The sequence below is a fragment of the Mchenga conophoros genome, linkage group LG17 (genome assembly GCF_057382185.1).
Source record: "Mchenga conophoros isolate Kocher_MC1m ecotype Shallow Benthic linkage group LG17, M_conophoros_male_GT1.1, whole genome shotgun sequence".
Lineage (NCBI taxonomy): Eukaryota > Metazoa > Chordata > Actinopteri > Cichliformes > Cichlidae > Mchenga > Mchenga conophoros.
Window position 1 is genome coordinate 14,379,553 of NC_140542.1, and position 18,698 is coordinate 14,398,250.

An 18,698-nucleotide genomic window follows, 5' to 3' on the forward strand; every position below is an offset into this window, starting at 1 on the left:
CCCCCCCCCCCCACACACACACACACACACACACACACACACACACACACACGAGAGAGAGAGAGAGAGAGAGAGCGAGAGAGAGAGAGAGAGTTATGATATGTCTTTGAAGTGAGCCGATACCCAGCGGGCCTGACGGCCGTGTCGCATCAGCACCAACGCGGGCTGGCATGTGTCTAAACCCATGGTGATTCCACCCTGAGAGGAGAAAAGACCACTTAATGCTGCTTAGTGCGCGCGCAAACGTACGCACGCGCAGACACATAAACGTACACAAACGTCGTGGACATCCCGGGTATTTGGGAAAGCTGCCCTGTGGACGCGCTCAAAACACAGTGAGTGAGAAAGAGTCGTTGGCGAGGATCAGAGACCCCGGCTTCATCCATCCGTCACCGGCTGAGCAGGAGCGCGGAGGCCCGCTGACAGGCGACCAGAGCCGGTGCAGCAGAGCGGAGGAAAGGAAGAGGGTGGCCTCTCTCAGCCAGCCACTCTCTCTCTCTCTCTCTCTCTCTCTCTCTCTCTCTCCCTCTCTCTCACGCACACACACAAAGAATCTGGAAGTCTGGACCCTGATGCAGGAGATAAGAGCAGCTTTCTGCGTCCACAAGGCTCTGCGTGATCGGACAAACCAGAGCAGAGCGGCGCTCCTGAAAAACACCGAAGTGCAATTATGGAACGATTCATAAAAGTTACACGACTGAAATTGTGTAAAACGTTTCCGACTTTACCCTTGAAAATATAAGTAGGTAATAATAATAATAATAATAATAATAATAATAATAATAATAATAATAATAATAATAATAGTTCCAGCACGAATATAGCGCCAACTTTGCTTTTATATTATGAGTTTTTCCTCTTTATTTATTTTTTTTATTTAAAAAATCATTTATTGTATTTATTTTTTCTTTCTTAATTTCCATTAAATTTTTTAATATTTAATTGTTCAATATTTAATTATCTAACATTTTTCTATTATAGTTTAAGCGGCTATAAATATTTCGACATTGTTATTAAATCGTTCAGCTCTTTTGCTGCTCTTTCGCTAATTAGAGACTTTGGTCACATTTAATAACCCGCAATCGAACATTATTATTTTACAAACACGGACATTGTGACCTGAGAAAAATAAAACCTTGCTAGACTTCTGACCGTTTTATAAATAATTCATAAATCTCTTTTTTTTCTTATAGGACATAAAAGCTGTTGTTAGAGAATGATGGCAGCGGCAGTCACTGGCACGGATTTGGGACAGAACTTTTTATTAAACATTATGAAAACAAGATTCTCAACAACGTTCCACTTTGTATGGTTTTCACTTGTTGACAGTCAGGACACGTTCATTGAATAAATATAGAAATCATATGTACAGATATAAATTTACAGCACTGTGCAGAAGTTGTTTTGCATTTATTCCCCGCGTTCTTTAACTTCACATTTTTTTGAAGCTCTTGTTGCTTTCGGTAAATATGAGAAAAATTGAGATTTACACAAAAGACAAAAAAAATCTAATTAAAATAAGAAAGATAGGTGGATAGAATCTGATGTTTGTCTACATACTGGAAATGCTTAATTTGTTAATAATTCGCAAGAATCGACTTGTATTGTATATCTCCCCTTTTTTGGTTCCCATAAAAAGATACAAAATTGGAAGAATCACATTTTTCTCAGTTTTCTCTTCAGCTTGTTGTTGTTTTGCCCTGACATCCTGATCAAACACTTCCAGTCTCTCTCCCTGCACGGTTCGCCCTCCAACAGGTAGTCTGTGCATCGGGCACTTCTGCACAATATTGCACATATATCTATGTAGCAGGAACCAGGGGTTTCTTGTTGACAGAATAATGCATGGAGTTACTCCAAGAACAGGAAGCTCTACCATCAGACTTTTCTATTAGCGCTCATTAAGACTGCAGTTTAAACCCACAGCCCCTGCAAGACGTTTGATTACAATATTAAACGTAAAAAAGGAAAGAAAAGAAACATAAAAGAAACCCTAAGTCTTTTTTAATCGTCGGGTTGGTGCATAGAATTTTAGCAGCGAATGCAGTCCATGTAATAACCGAGGGTTTCCCTCTCACAGAATTTACATCCAGGGTTGTTTTTTTTAAACAGATCAAAAGGTCCTATGAGTAGAAAACAAAATGTCCAGTTTGATCTCTTCTTAGTGCAGTTTAACATTACACATGTTCAGTAGAAGGAGGACGAGGATATCATAGACGATTTGCATGCTGTTACATACAAACATTTGTATTTAAGACATTTCGAAGAATCCAAGCAACAAAAAGCAAGTTGTTGTTTTAAAAAGAGAGAAAGAGGGAGAGGGTAAAATAACACAGGTTACTGCTTTTCTCTACACAGTATGTACAGGTGGAAATAAATACAGTCTAAAATCTGGCTCAGTTAATCTCTTTTTGTCATGTTTTTTTTTCTTTTTCTTTTTTAAAACAATAGAAAAATTGATTGAAAATAGCAGTTAAAGACGCATCCAGTTTTTACGCACTACAGCAGATTGTTCTCCATTTTTTTCTCTCCTTGTACCTCTCGGTGTGTAGGATGGAAGAGGGGGTCATTGGCTTTTTATTTTTCCGCATACCCAGGCCTTACTGATGGCAGAGAAAGAGGAGGAAGAGGAGATGCGAACCGTGGGCCATGCTTTCCATACACGTGGAAGATTCGGGGAGAGGTTACCATACATGTCCTGCATGCAGGGTTGCAAATGGGGATGGGGGGAGTTGGGATGGGGGGATTATTAGACTTGCATTATTGAAAAGTCTCTGCATTACAGGCTTATAAACAGTCTTTCTTCGCCGGTGGTGTATTGCTTCTTCTTTTCAGTTCATTCAGACTTTTCCCCCTTTAAACAGAACACATTTGCCTCGTTTTTAAGACCAACCCCGCTGCTCTCTCTGAGTTAAGACAGTCACGTGTCATATTAGTTCAGTAAGACTCGTGATTAGCTTCTGCTGCACCGGAGGATACACAAATAAAAGTCTACAGGCTAACAGTGATCCCAAGTGCCCACCTGACAGGCTGCGGCATTCTTACAGAAGTTTCGCCTAAACATGTTTAAGACTGAAAATCGCGTCCGTGCACGGCTACTGCTTAAGTCTTGTGAGTGGAGGAAAAAAGTGTAAACAAAATAGAAACGAAGAACAAACGTGAATGAATGTCTGCGTGAGGCGCTACAGGTCAGCAGCCCCTCTCACATGAAGAACTCGGCGTTAGCTTGTTTCCCGGACGGATCTCTCGTGTTCGCGGGTCCGCCGGCATTGTAGGTCCGGCTGGCCAGCTTCTCGTACTTCTCCTTGTATAGATCCCTCTCCTTGACCAGGCGCGCCACGTCCTGCTTCAGCTGTTCCACCTGGTTCTGCAGGGTGCACTTTTCGGTCTCCAGCATGTGCCTCTGCTGCACGCGCTTGAAGCGGCAGGACTGCGCGTAGCCGCGGTTCTTGAGCGTGCGCCTCTTCTGCTTCAGGCGGATCACCTCCTCTTTGCTGAAGCCTCGGAGCTGCCGGTTCAGCTCCCGCACTGTCATGCTGACCAACTGCTCGTCCGAGAAGCGATCTTCGAGGCGGGCGTGGTGGCCGTGGTGGTGGTGGTGGTGGTGGTGATGCGCTTGGTGATGGTGGGCCGCCGAGGCCGCGGAGAGGTCCTCGCCAACGTACTGCTGCCCGCGGAAACCCTCGTAGGTCTGGTGGTGGTGGTGGTGGTGCGCGTTGCCGATGAGGGCCTCCACCGCGTCCTCCGGCGTCAGGTTGAGCGCCTCCGGATTGATGTGGTGCTGGTAGCTGGGGATCCAGTACAGGTCCTCCAGCTGGGGCTTCCCCCCGGTGCTGTGATTGTTGTTGCCGCCGCTGTTGTTGCTGCTGCCGTTGCTGCTGACGCCGCTGGCGAGGCCCTGGTTCGGCTGCGCGCCCGGGCTCGGGGCGCAGAAGCTGGGCGAAGAAGGCACGGAGGAACAAGGGGTGCTAATCGGGGTGGAGGAGAGGGAGCCCGACGGGAGGCGGTGGCAGTAGCGGTCGGCCTCCGGCGGCTCCTTCTTGACCTCGAACTTCATCAGGTCAAAGTCGTTGACATACTCGATGGCCAGAGGGCTGTTGGGCAGCTCTGCGCTCATGGCGAGGTCGGTGGCCATGTCAGTCCATGCGACGACTCCTGCCCTCACAGCCAAACCGACGGCGGGCAGTCCTCTCGGATACAGATTGTGGAGAGGGATAAAAGGTTGTATGGTGTATAAATAGACACACGCACACGCCCGGTGCGTGGGGCTACTGCAGGGCCAGCAAGCGGGTAGAAAACTTATTAAGGTTGTTTGTCCCTAAGTAACTTCTATTTATAGTGGCGTGAATATACCTCTGCATGTAAATGAACTTGTACACCTGCCAGTTCGCCTCCGCTCCCTGCTCTTGTTGACAACTTATCCCAGGTCAAATGCACGCTTTAATACCAGGAGCCCCCCCGGGGTGCTTGAAACTCGAGCCCAGTGAATTTGGAACCACCAACCTGTCCTGTCCTCGCTTCACCTCTGCAGCCCACTTGCCTCCCTGTGATTTACAGTCCTCGGTTCTGCTCGATCGAGTGACAGGAACAGATCTCTTCTCCTCCGCTCTCCGGCCGTATTAGAAATATTTTCCAAGCATCCCTCCTCCGCTGTTTACAAGTTGATCGCGAGCTCCTGTAGGCTGCTGGCTCGAGTCACTGCAGCATGGCCCGGACTTAAAGTTTTTTCTCATACAGTCACATCTAGCAGTGTGGCGCTGGGAGCTGCTCGGGGTTGCGAGTAAAAATAAAAAAATAAAAAATAAAGATTTACCAAAAAGTCCCAGGAATCCACAAGCCGGTATGGCACGCGTGCGGATGGTTACAGAGCCCGTGGGATTCAGATGAAGTTGCAAACAGTTCTCTTACTTGCAGGGACAGGAGGAGGCTTGTCCCTGGTTCTTGTGGTCAGTCCATTTATGAATTTAAACAGCCTACTTACAGGCTCGGTCCCCTCGGTGCTGCCCCCCCTCCTCTCTCTCTCTCGCTGGGTCGCACTTTTGACCTTTCGTGTGGAATTTTATACAAGAGGTGATAAATTCCAGCTGTTTTGTGTCTGACGGCCCTCACAGAGCTCCTCACAGCAACAACGCAGTGTAACTGAGTCGCTGGAAGGCACTCTGCACTTATAAAGACAGCGTGGCCCCCACGACCCTCCCACACGGAGGTGCGACGGGCCAATGAGGAGGAGCTGGCAGCCGCGCATTTGCATTCTCCTATAAGGGAAGAGCCTCCCAATTGTCTAGCAGCGGCCGGCCGAGGATAGCCGAATGCAGCCGAAGGGCGGTGGGTGGGGTGGGGGGGGACACGAAGGGGAGAACAGGTGCAGCAGATCCCCCCCTCTAGTGACCGAGCAAACGCTACTGCACGGAAGACCGCACGGAGTAAGAGGAGAACTACCGGAGTTTCTCGGAGGGAAACATGTTTACTCAGAAAGGAGAAAGACTTGTGAGCGAAGCGGTCTGTGATGTAAAGAGGCTGCTGAGAGTCCCAGCAAGGAGAACGACCTCCACCTCTTTCATTTCTGGAGGTCTGTTTCACCCCCTTATAGGCGGGGAGCTCCTGTAATGATACCCGTTTTACACTTTTTACATTTGAGCTTCATGAATGTAAGAAGGTGTGTGTGTTACTGTTTCCCCGGGATCACTATATAATCATTTATAGAATTTGACAGCCAGTACTTTTACGGAGTTCATAAATCCAGTACGAATCGATTACAATTCGTGACTATTTCACGAACTGCCTTAAGACCGGGAATATACCCGGTAAAAAAAAAAAAAATATATATATATATATATATATAGGCCACGTGGAACAACATAGTTCTTAAAAAAGGTAGTAAAAGAAAGGACAAGCGGAGAAATCCAGCTAAACTACGGATTAAGTAGTAGTACAAGTAATAAAAGAAATTTTAAAAAATAAAGCAAAGAGAGAATTTCAAACTGCTACTGGAATAATAATAATAATTTAAGAAAAAAAGTCCAGGTTTAAGTGTGGGAGCGCACATCAAACGCATAAAACAATGAGAAGAATGTATTAGACCCACTTTCCATTTCCAGATCCCGGACACACCACACACATCCAAATCTATCAATCACCGATCGATTTAAGGCCGCGCGCCCCTTTGCCAAAAAGGAAAATCAATCCGCGTTTCCGCAGGTCCACGAGGAGGCCGCGGAGTATCTGCGCGCGGGGTTAAGTAAGATTGGACAGGCTCTATTTTCATTCGCAATTAAGCACAAATTGCATCATCTCAGCTCATCTCCGCAGATCCACGCATAATTAAACCCTGCGCGCGTCTCCATCTGGGACGCATAAGTCTTTTTTTGTATTATTAATTCGGCGGGGGTATAACAGCAAGGCTGAGCAGGATGAGATGTCGATAAGCATCATGGGAATAGGACTTAAACGGAGCATCGCTGCACCTGACCCGCTTAGCCTCCTCAGCAGTGGCCGCATCCCAGAGGACCATCTCACCGACACTTGAGTGATACATGTGCGGGAGAAAGTGCCGATCTGCGGGAAAAACAGGTGGCAGTAAGTTTAACTTGGTCAGATGTGAAAAGCAAAACCTTGCACAGCTGCTGAGCTTAACTTCCAGTCCGAAGCGGCCATGAAATACGCGCCCCCTCTGCCTCAAATCTGCTGGCAACGATGAAAAGAAGAGTGTGAGATGAAGGGACGGAAATCATATCAAGGTATTTCAAGTTTAGGTGTGCTAAGTCATTATTAGAGGGTTTTAAAAAAAATCTAATAAGCAGGAGCTGGCCCTCAAACGCCAAGCTAAGCAGTCTGCATAGAAATAGCGCATTTAAGAAGATCTGCTGTGTCCATTCATTGTCAGGGGAAGGGGAGTGTCTGCGGCCGAGGGCTTGAGACATAAATTTTTGAAGTCAGGGTTTTCATTGTGTCTTTGCATACTGGGACTTCGCTGCAAGTGCAGTTCTACCGATTTAAGCAAAATGGACATCAGCAAGGTGGTGGATCTATGAGGATCACTTTGAGCCAAGGTAGCCAGCATCCAGACCAGCTCCGGGAGGTGGCTGAGGGTTATCTGAGGCCTTTGGGGGTTTTGTCACTAATGCCGCTGCAGAGGAATCAGATTTAATTGTGCAAGGAAAGGATATGACACACACGCACACATGCATGAGCATTAAGAGTGAAGTTGATAGGGGGCTTACTTTAGACAGCAAGTTTTGCCACATTTCCAAGGCCTGGCATGTATAGAAATCATGTTTGTTCTCCACGGCGATGAAAAGGACTCAAAGAAGCAGAACAGCAATTCAAACAACACACACATCTGTTTTGCTCTGAATTTCAGCTCAGTGCGAGACTTGACACCGTGCCATCACTGAGTCCACAGACACTCGTAGAAAGACCAAATCACACAACACAACTGTTCCCACCAGCATGCACATTCTTATGGCTGCTGTCCGAACAAGCGAGTGAACTCAGCACACTAAGAAATCCATTAGCGATGATCACAGAAACTTTGGGAAAAGAGAAACTCTAGTTTTCCTGTGGAAGAAATTCAGAAACATTCAGTTTGCTAAATGCATTGTGTGAAAAATGGAAAGACACCAAGGAAAGGAAAGCTAAATTAGGATGAGGTGCTGGATGGAGAGATGAAGGTGACAGAGTGTCAACTTCAGAGGGAGTTCAGTACCAGCAAACTGCATTTATTTAAGTAATTTGTTTTTATCAGTTTTGGCTTTTTGTTGTTAAAGTTTAATTATTATACCTAAGAAAATGTAAAATTAATTGAGAGTTAAAGGGGTAAAAGATGTTGAAATTTACTTTATATATTTATACTTTATATAGTTTTCTTATATTGAGTTATGTTTACTTTTGTCTAAACACAGTAAAATTCTGCTCTTGCTTCATTTATAATTTCTACTTTAATATTTAAAGTAAAAAAAACAAAAACAAACATTTCTCTTGTGGCAAATCCAAACACTCATTAGAGTTGTGTGGCAGAGAACAAGCATACCATATCTTGTCTGGTTTTCTTTTGTTTTGGTGAGTCGACTTCTTAAATTCTATAGTGACATTTTTTGGGTGGCGGAGACAGGTGACTGTGAAAACCGTCAGCAACAATAACTTGAAGTAATTTTTTTCTGTTTGACTTTATGAGTCTCTCACATCATTGTGTCAAACAGAATGGCAGTGCAGGAATTTTGGCCCAATCTTCCTTATAACATTGCTTCAGTTCATTGCGGTTTGTGGGCATTCATTTATGAATGCCCACAAACTAAGCTTTGGCTGCTGAACAGATGTCCTCACAATTGACTCTAGAGTATTTTGGTATGCAGAAGCGTTCATAGTTGATTAAATCACTGTAAGTTGCCCAAATACGGTGGCTGCAAAACAAGCCTAAATCATCAAGCCTCCTCCACCGTGTTTGCTGTATGATACGGTGCTGGTATGAAGTGTTTTTGCGGATGAGCTGTGCTATGGTTTGATTTTTGCATTTTGTTCAGGTGCAACTTTGCAATGTAAAGCTGTGCTGCCATGACCTTTTTATCCTGGCAGCTTTTCCAAACAAGAGCTCCTAGGAAGAATGGACATCCCAGCATCCCAGCAAATGATTGTAGCAAGATGTTGTCTGCATGCAATTCAATTAAGTTATCTTTATATAGCCCCAAATCACAACAACAGTTGCCTGAATGTGCTTTATTGTAAGGTAAAAACCCTACAATAATACAGAGAAAATCCCAACATTCAGATGATGCCCTATGAGCAAGTGCTTGGCAACAGTAGGAAGGAAAAACTGCCTTTTAACAGGAAGAAACCTCTAGCAGAACCATGTTAATGGCTGTGCCATGTTCATGCATGCTCAATAATCCAGGTAAAGAAATCCCAGAAAGTTGATTCTGTTCATCTGGATGCAGAATTTTGAGTGGAATGAATGTTCATCACTCTTCCAAATGATGTCTTCAGTCTAATCTGACTGCAGGTTTCCCCAAAAGAATAAGCAGTACAGATGGATGAGGATAAATGACAGTGATAAATCTCACTAACTTTGATGTAAGGAAATGGAAGCTTTGTTACAAAAGATACAAAAACATTTTTGGACTCTATACATAGCTACTCCCTTCATAAAAAACGTACAATAGTTGATTTTGGATTTGCAATAAAAAGCGAAGCTACTTTAATTTACAGGCGTGCCAGTTGCTCTCTGCTAGTCACTCCATCTGCCAGTTTGAGGTTGAAGTTTGCTACCATTAGCTAGTAATTAGAGCTCCACCCTCTTATCTAAATATGCTTAATTCTGTCTCCAAGAAAACAACCACAGGAGAGGCCAAAAAATTGTGTGATGTCACAATGATTACATGATTCCATCTTTTATACAGTTTATGGCGTTGAAACAAGCAACATCTCTGCTCATCCCACCAGAGCTAACACCAATCTAATTCATGTTATGGATATAGTAAATGGACTGATTCTTATATAGCACTTGTTTAAACCCAACAAATGACAAACAAGTACAATTACTTTTGCTTACCACTCAGTTGTCATATCAGTGTGTATGTGACATTTCACTTTTAATGGCCAGTTTGACTGGATTAGGCACACCTTTAGCGTACTGTTAGCGTACTGTTCAGGCTGCAGTGCATGTGTTACTGTAGCTCAGGATTCCATGTCTGTCTAAACACATGTATACAATTGCAATATATTTTAATATTTTGTGTATTCATATATCTGTCCATGTCTCATGATCTATCTGGCTTGTTCCTGTAATCGTACAAGAACAGCCACGCAGCTTTCCTTTTTGACAGCTCAACCTGTCGGTCCATCCAGTGATGATGTTGTTATAGTAACAGGGCATAGAAACTTAAACTAAACAGCAAAACCCCAGAAGAAAAATAAATAGGATTTTTAGAACCCTTGAGCACTTTCTCACAAGCCAGTTCTGTCAAATCTCCAACACACACTCTCACACAAACACACACCCGATGAAGGATCACAGTTGACCTTTCTTTTTGTCTCTTCGAGTCTCCATGGACAGATGATTTCTCTCCCTGTCTTCTCTCCATCTCGTGCGCTTTTACTAAAAATTGAAATATTGATCTTAATTAGAGTTTGCCGAGCTCAGCAGCTCATGTTGAGGGTTTTAGACAAGAAGCAGCAGACATCTGTCTAAGGCACTTACATCTTCAGCGTAAGAGAGCAGCGTGGGTGAGGAGGGGGGAGGAAGGGGAGGGAGGGAGGGGATGTGTGGTGAGAAGAGAAGAGTGATGGCTCCCTCTCTTCTGCTTTTTCTGAGAAACATGTTAAGCTCTCCATCTCCGCTCGCTGCTGTCAATACCACTGAGAGAGAAGTCAAGTGAAAAGTGACATGCACACACACAACTCAAATACCTATCCTAGCAAAATGTATTCATCACAGTCTGACTGGCAGTTTTGTGGCAATCTGTACATGAGCAAAAGTTTTTAACTTGGTCACATTCATCATCTGAAGGATCTCAACCCCAAGTACGTCCTTGATGAAACAAACAGTATCCTAAAGAAAGCAGTTCTCTTGTCTATTTGAATAGAAATACTTTTAACTGGGCTCAACATTCACTCTCAGTATCCATTAGTGCTGTAAATTTGAAAGTGAGGACCTTTCCAGAGTAGTAAACAACAGACTCACGTTATCGTGTGGATCAGAATAAGTGGTTCTTAAACTGATGGGCTTAGAGACACTGCAGGTGAGGTAAGTTGGATGGCAAGTAGCAAAATGCACAAAATGAAAACAACTGGAATAAAAATGTTGTATTTTAAAATTTACAGTTTCACTACCGACCACTTCAGGCTGGCATGGACACTTTGATTGATAGATGTACTGCATTAGGCCTCACCTCCGCTAATTTGAATAACTGAATTAGACCTCTCTGCTTGCAGCTTTTAATGCATTTATTGGTCCGTTGCTTGGCAAAAGTTAGCCGTTATTTCTGTTTGTGCGATACCCTCGTATAATGGATACTGCTTGGTAGCTTAAGAATGCCATCTGCACTGTAATCTGGACACAACCTTGTTAAAGTGAATTGTTAAATGTTGTCATTTTTATGCTTATTGTTTCAAACTGTGTGATCAAAGACATTCCTTTGTCTCTGACCACCTCTCCAGCCACTCTGGTGCTGGGGGAGGTTTTTATTGTAAGCACATGCTATCTGAAAGATCTGTTTCTTGTGTTGTAAGCTTCCTGCTTTTATGATCCTTTTGGTGAGCAGAACCTGATGGTCCAATTTTATTATGAAGAATTATTTGGAGGAATAAAAAACAAACAAGCAAACAACCCCCCAAACAAAAATAAAGAAATAAATCAAGAAAACCAAACTAGACCTGTTGGCTACTGCCATAGAGATTGAAAATGTGACGTCATTCAGGGGTAAAACCGCAAAGGATTCTGGGAACTCGTGGCAAGAGGTACTAGCGCACGCAGGCTTTCAATTGAAATCAGTCACACAGCGATAAAAAGAAACACAAAAAAATTGCAAGAAGCTGTTGTATTATTAACTGCAATAGCCGGTCTCATGACAGCCACGGGAAGCCGACGGGTAAAGAGATCGGTTGTTATCGGATTACGTCATTGAAGAGAAATTGTTCGAGCCATGTTTCCGAAGTAATAAAGAGCCAACGGATGGCCTGGATTGCAGCCATTCAAAGACCAAATATAACGTCCCAGAACACTCCAGCTCACAGGTTAGTCTGCTCCAAGCATTTCCACAAAGGTCAGAGTTTTGTAGTAGTTAATACGTCATTTTTCATAACATAATTAGTGATATAGGTTACAAGCAAGTCTGGCGCTGAACAGAAATTGTTGCGCTATGCTCCTTTGTTTATTGTGCATAAATAGTGAATTGTCCTGACACAATATTGCGTTTCGCTTCTGTTATTACCATGGTACACTGACAAAAACATATACTTTTATTCACAGGGTAAAAGAGTTGTTTTGTATCACTAATTGTCCAGTGTGATTACAGCATACAATATTATTGTCACTGCTACATTTCTGTAACGCGTACCAGAAATTATTTCTACTACTAATTAATTACCGTTGAGCTTAAAGGTCCTATTAATAAACGGTTAACGAATGTGTATTTATGAAGATGATTTGTGAGACTGGTAAACTTACCTTTGTTCGTACGATGGTCTTTCGTTCTACACGGTGCATTTCAAGGTCCTGTACCCATCCGTCGGTAAACTGTACCTGGGCTTGTTGCAGTGACCTGAAGTTACTAAACTTCATGAGTGTATGCACTCACTCCAAGAACCGTATAATTATAAATGAGCGTGGTGAAGTTGGGCAGCACGCTAATGTCTTTTGTCCACTCTGTGTGCTCGTAAGGGTCTGACCCTTTCACTCCTTTGATTTTTTTCCTCGTGAAAGTCACGTGGTCTGTCAATCTCTATTGGTGGGAAGAGGATTTTAGCACTGTCTACTTTCTATAGTTGGTTATGCAGCATGAAGTACGAAGAGAGAATGTATACAGTGTATAGTGAACACCAAATTACACCTTGACTGGGTAAAATAGCATTGACTTAATACTGTTGTGTAATCATTAAAAAAATCATTAAAAAAACATTGTTACAGGTTTTTTTTTCAACCTATTTTTTGTACAATTACAAATGGTTATTGTAAGGTACTGACATTATTTAATCTAAGTGATGGGTACGAAGCAAAACTAGCTTTGATACACAGAGTTTTCCAATACCTTGTTCTGCCAAACACATCTCACAATATCAGATTTTTAATACAAATGTCAGGGTTCCTGGGTCGGTGACCCAGTGTTTTTAGTTTTGTCACATTTAGGTTATGTTGCCACATCAATGTTCTCACTTCCTGCTTTTCCTGTGTCAGCTCGTCTCTTGTGTTATTAGCCAGATTATGTTCAGCTGTGTACTCACCGGTCTCTCATTATCATCCTCATCAGTCTGTGTATTTAAGTCCTCTTTTTCCACTCGTTCACTGTAGTGTCATTGATGTTAATATCGTCTCTCCGTATGTATATTCAGTTAGTCAGCCAGCCATTCATCCAGTCTTTCAGCCAGCCAGCCAGCCAGCCAGTCAGTCCTTCGTTCCTGGCCTGTTCATCCACGATTCATAATAAACCATCTTCAGTTCTTCACTATCCACCAGTCCTGCATTTGGGTCACTTCCTCGCCTCCACACACGACACTCCTGACAACAAGAGTTACTGAGTGATTCTTTTATTTTTTATTTTTATAAAAGATATAGATCTCAAAGTCTATAGAAAATGTGAAATAATGGTATCAATAAAAAGTTGTTGTTTTTTTTACTAGTATGAACAACTGTCAACAATATGTGCTGTACTTAAATTGCACATAAAAATGATGACAGTACAGCAGAGCACCAACTGTAGAGCCATCTGTGAGTCAAGGTGGAGGGAGGAGCTTGACTCAAGCAGCAACCTGGCTGCATCCCTGTGAGTGACTTAGTTTGTTGTGGGAAGTTAGACAAGTTGCCACAGCAACAGAAACATACGGTGAGGCTATAGGAAAGTAGTGACTGAAAGAGATCCAAGCTAAACTGGAAGGTGTCCATAACCCTAACTACACATACGCATAGTTTTAATGAATTATTCATTTAGTTTCAGTATATTGTCACACCCTATTATACAATATAGCCTACTAATTTCCAAAGTTGTTGTCACATCACAAAATACACAACTCCAGCTCTCCACTGAAAAACTCAGAAATGAGCCACACTGTCACACTTAATAATGGATTGCATTTATATAGCGCTTTTCAAGACCCTCAAAGCACTTTACAATTCCACTATTCATTCATTCACTCTCACACACTGGTGGAGGCAAGCTACAGTTGTAGCCACAGCTGCCCTGGGGCAGACTGACAGAAGCGAGGCTGCCATATCGTTCCATCGACCCCTCTGGCCAACACCAGTAGGCGAAGTGTCTTGCCCAAGGACACAATGACCGAGACTCGAACCGGAAACCTTCCGATTACAAGATGAACTGCCAACTCTTGAGCCACGATCGCCCCCAACCACTTAGGTGACATGCTCCCTTGCTGCCATCAACACAGCCAGAGGGGCTTAATCCGTTATTTAGTTTCTCAAATTAGCAAAGCAGTGTAAACATAGACGTGCGTCATCAAGTCCAGTGACATTCTGTCATGCAGATACTCTCCCAGGATAGATATTCAGTTAGAGGCTTGTTTCATAATAAACTCCATTGTGTTGATCATAACCGGGGAGAGCAGTGAGTACCTGCGCATAAACACTTGTTAAAAGGAAAAGCTGACTTTCAGAGGAGCTGCTGTTGGGAATAAAAAAGTTAAAAGTAACACAGTTATAATAGGATCATGTGAAAAGACACCTAGCTGTGTTTTGCCAAACACATCTCACAATATCAATATCTGATCTGAAAAAGAAGAAGTGCTCAGACATACAATAAAACACTCTTCAATGCCTCTATGTGATTCTTTTCATGTGCTGGATGGAGGCTGTTAGGGCACAAGACATGTATAAATATGTGATTGTATAGTCACGATCTAGCTGTGTATCAAAGTTGTATTAAGTGTCAAACTACTTTTTTGTTGCCATCACAACTGCAAGGTTAAATAGCACGTTTATGTTGTAAAACGCACACACACAATTTTTGGTCCCCATGAAGATGTTAATACCCGTCCACACACACACACACACACACACACACACACACACACACACACACACACAGTCAACCAGAGTGTAACAGTATGGTAGGCAGTAAAGCAAAAGTCAGCAACTCACAATATGCTTTTTTAAATATGAGATATTTCTGCATTTTGTGTTAGAGAATTTGAACTGGCTCAAGAGGTACATGGTCTTTTTTTGATTCAATTACAGTAAGACTTTAAATTAGATTGTCAGAATTATAATACTGTTGGCTCAAGAATGACATGCTTTCACATTTAGAGTCGTGGTAAGAAGTTTACGCACATTTATGATGGGCATGAATGTCATGGTAATTTGGGGCTTATAATGATTCCCTTGAACCTTTTCCATGGCCGAATGAGCTTCAATGACCTTAAAAACAAGTATTAGGTGCACAAGTTTCAACTTTTATTTTAAAAGGCTTCAAAATATACAGTGGGGCAAAAAAGTATTTAGTCAGCCACCGATTGTGCAAGTTCCCCCACCTAAAATGATGACAGAGGTCAGTAATTTGCACCAGAGGTACACTTCAACTGTGAGAGACAGAATGTGAAAAAAAAATCCATGAATCCACATGGTAGGATTTGTAAAGAATTTATTTGTAAATCAGGGTGGAAAATAAGTATTTGGTCAATAACAAAAATACAACTCAATACTTTGTAACATAACCTTTGTTGGCAATAACAGAGGTCAAACGTTTACTATAGGTCTTTACCAGGTTTGCACACACAGTAGCTGGTATTTTGGCCCATTCCTCCATGCAGATCTTCTCGAGAGCAGTGATGTTTTGGGGCTGTCGCCGAGCAACACGGACTTTCAACTCCCGCCACAGATTTTCTATGGGGTTGAGGTCTGGAGACTGGCTAGGCCACTCCAGGACTTTCAAATGCTTCTTACGGAGCCACTCCTTTGTTGCCCGGGCGGTGGGGGACAGAAAAGCTTCTTACAGAAGACATTACAGGTCTGTGAGAGCCAGAGATTTTCCTTGTTTGAGGTGACCAAATACTTATTTTCCACCCTAATTTACGAATAAATTCTTTACAAATCCTACCATGTGGATTCATGGATATTTTTTTTTTCACATTCTGTCTCTCACAGTTGAAGTGTACCTCTGGTGCAAATTACTGACCTCTGTCATCATTTTAAGTGGGGGAACTTGCACAATCGGTGGCTGACTAAATACTTTTTTGCCCCACTGTATGAAGTAGTACAGCGGTCCCCAACCTGTTTTGCGCCACAGACCGGTTTATGTCCAACAATATTTTCACAGACCTTTAAGGTGTCACGGATAAATACAACAAAATAAAACCAATACTGGTACCAAAAAAAAGAAGATTTATTCATACACACGGGAAAAGACCCAGGGAAATCAAGTTAGTGATAAACATTTTAGTGTTAAACAAATAACACTAAAAACCGATAAAAACCCAGAAAACCATAAATTTCACACCCGAGCCTCAACTCTCATGGCCCGGTATCAAACAACTCACGGATCGGTACCGGTCCGTGGCCCGGGGGTTGGGGACCGCTGAAGTAGTACATGTGTCACACTGACTGTTGCCATCACAATGCTTTGGTTAAATTGCAGGTTTGCCTCATAAACCACAGGATAAGGTGCCACACTTGTCACACTCACACACAAAAAAATGTGTGTATTATAGATTCAATGCAACTGAGTGTTATTACAAAAATGGAGACGGCTGGAAGGTAAGTGCTGAAGGTTGTTTCAATGTCAGAGGGAACTATTAACACTTAAACATGAAAACACACGTGGACCTCGAGTTAATAATTTTTTGCCATATTTAGTAAACCTGACTAAATAGGTTTAGTCAGGTTTAATATAATTATTATACTTATATAATTATACTTTAGAGTGTGCCTAACTGTGTGTTAGGGGGCATCCTATACTACATTAGAGTAGTGCTTGTGTTACACAATGTCAGTGTTGAGGCTTCGGACTGTAGGTGGGGTGATTTCAACATTACAGGAATATTCTGAGTATGGTCAACATGGAGATTAACTGTGTTACCTTTTTAAAGTAACTGAGATGATGGTGTACCTTTAAAAACCAAATAAATACATACATAAAATAAAAATGGCAAGAGGAACATATGTGTAACAAAACAGAGGTGCAAGATAAGATACTGGACAAGTGTAATATCTTAGCTCTATACAGTGTGTGAGAGATTGTGTGTTGTACGGAGGGTGAACTAGAAGTTTGGGCCATATTGACATGATAGCATTACACAGGTCCTGCAGATTTGTTGGCTGCACATCTACGATGCTGACATAGTCCTGAGTCTTTCATCCAGTGTTTTAACATTTGTATCCTATTCATTTATTTATTTTTAATCTTTAGTTCTGGTTCCATTTGTATTCTGGCTGCTGTTTAAATTTTAAGTATTCATTTGTATTTACTTCTTTGAGTTTAATCCATCTTCTCTACTGTTCCATTGTATTTTCTTTTATGCATCTTTGCGTTTCCTTTTTAGTTGCTTACTGTTTTATTTTGAAAGGCATGCATCTTTGGTGCTTTGTAATTAGTTTTACTTCTTGTGTATATATTGTCCAAGTCTGCCCCTGTCCTTCTTTGCGTTGTCCACATTGCTGTGTGTCTCCCTTGCTCTGCTTTCCCTGAGTTTCCAATGCATTTTCTGGATGTTTGGACTCCTTGATGTGGTGCCCGGTTATCATCTGGATTTTGGACTTTGGGATTTTCTGGAGCAAGAAGCATTAAAGCTTGTTTGAAGTGTATTCCTGTCTCAAGAGTCCTGCATTAGGGTCCATAAAGCTTTTCCTCCACACAGTGTTTCATGACAGATGTGAAGCAGTAATACTGCAACAAGATGTTCTACTTTCTTCCCCTTTCTGATGCTTCATTTGAACTTAAACAGGTCCATTCCTACAAGCCTAAATGCACTGAGTCACAGCCATGTGATTGGCTGATTAGAGATGAGGTAGAATAGGTTTATCTAACAAAGTAGTCTATAAGAGTGTGCATGTATACTTCAGTCAAGACCACTGTAGTCAAAAGATCATTTGGAAACATTATATATTTGGCAGCTCAGCGCATACATTGAATTTAAATGTAGGAAAAGGAGCAGCGTGATCCCAGCACAGAACAGAGGAGCTGTCAGTGACATCAGATATGACATCTCTGTGGAGAGCATCCTCACACAGAACATGACATCGTGGTTTGGGAACAGCTGTGTTAAGGACCAAACAGCTCTTCAGAGAGTGATCCGTACAGCAGAACGCTGCTGCAGGATTGCTCTCCCCCCGCTTCAGGACACCTACACCAGGAGATGCCGGACTAGAGCAGCGCAGATACTGAAGGACCCGTCCCATCCTGGCACAAACTGTTCCAACTTCTGCAATCCGGTAGAAGGTCCCGCATCATGGAGCTCCCCCCCCCCCATTACACACACACACACACACGCCCTCTCACATCATCCATAACTGACTGAGATAGGACCCTCTTCTAGACACTAAACCCACTGGCACAATGTACATTTCAAATTCCTTTCATTTTAAATATGTTTATATTGTCTATTCTGTAAAATAGATTGTGAAATGTACAGAATTCACCTGCTTGCTGCATACATGCTACTACTGCACGTTTACCTAATGTATATATTATATATAATCCCCCCCTCTGCTTTTGCACAAGTCGAGGAGCGTGTCAGGTTACATTTCACTGTGTGTTTTACTTGTATAACTATGCATGGGACGAATAAAGAACCTTGAACCTTGATAAGTCAGGCACTACATGAAAGGAGGAGCTGGGGTGGAGATGAGCTGCAAAGTGTCTTGCAGATGTGCAGCCACTGTAGGAGCTGAGCATGACTTTATTTACTGTGTATGGATGCTCAGCCTCTTTGAGAAAGTGTCTTTTCTGCTTTATGTGTTAAAGCTGTAGTGGCTAGGAGCCAAACACAGGCGCACACAATGTGGCGAAGGTGTGCTTATGTTTCTCATCTCCAGAATTTAAACC

At 42.6% G+C, this 18,698-nt stretch overlaps 1 protein-coding gene across 1 annotated transcript; it reads right to left on the reverse strand.

Moving 5' to 3' along the window:
* Positions 1-1,245: 1,245 nt before the first annotated feature.
* On the reverse strand, positions 1,246-5,115 carry mafaa (MAF bZIP transcription factor Aa). The gene has a single exon (XM_085252398.1). It carries the CDS (start codon positions 4,133-4,135, stop codon positions 3,203-3,205), a length of 933 nt encoding a protein of 310 aa, XP_085108524.1. The 5' UTR covers positions 4,136-5,115; the 3' UTR covers positions 1,246-3,202.
* Positions 5,116-18,698: the final 13,583 nt, after the last annotated feature.

Coding starts and splice junctions, on each gene's coding strand:
- mafaa (XM_085252398.1), bottom strand. CDS start 4,135: ATGGCCACCGACCTCGCCATGAGCGCAGAGCTGCCCAACAGCCCTCTG.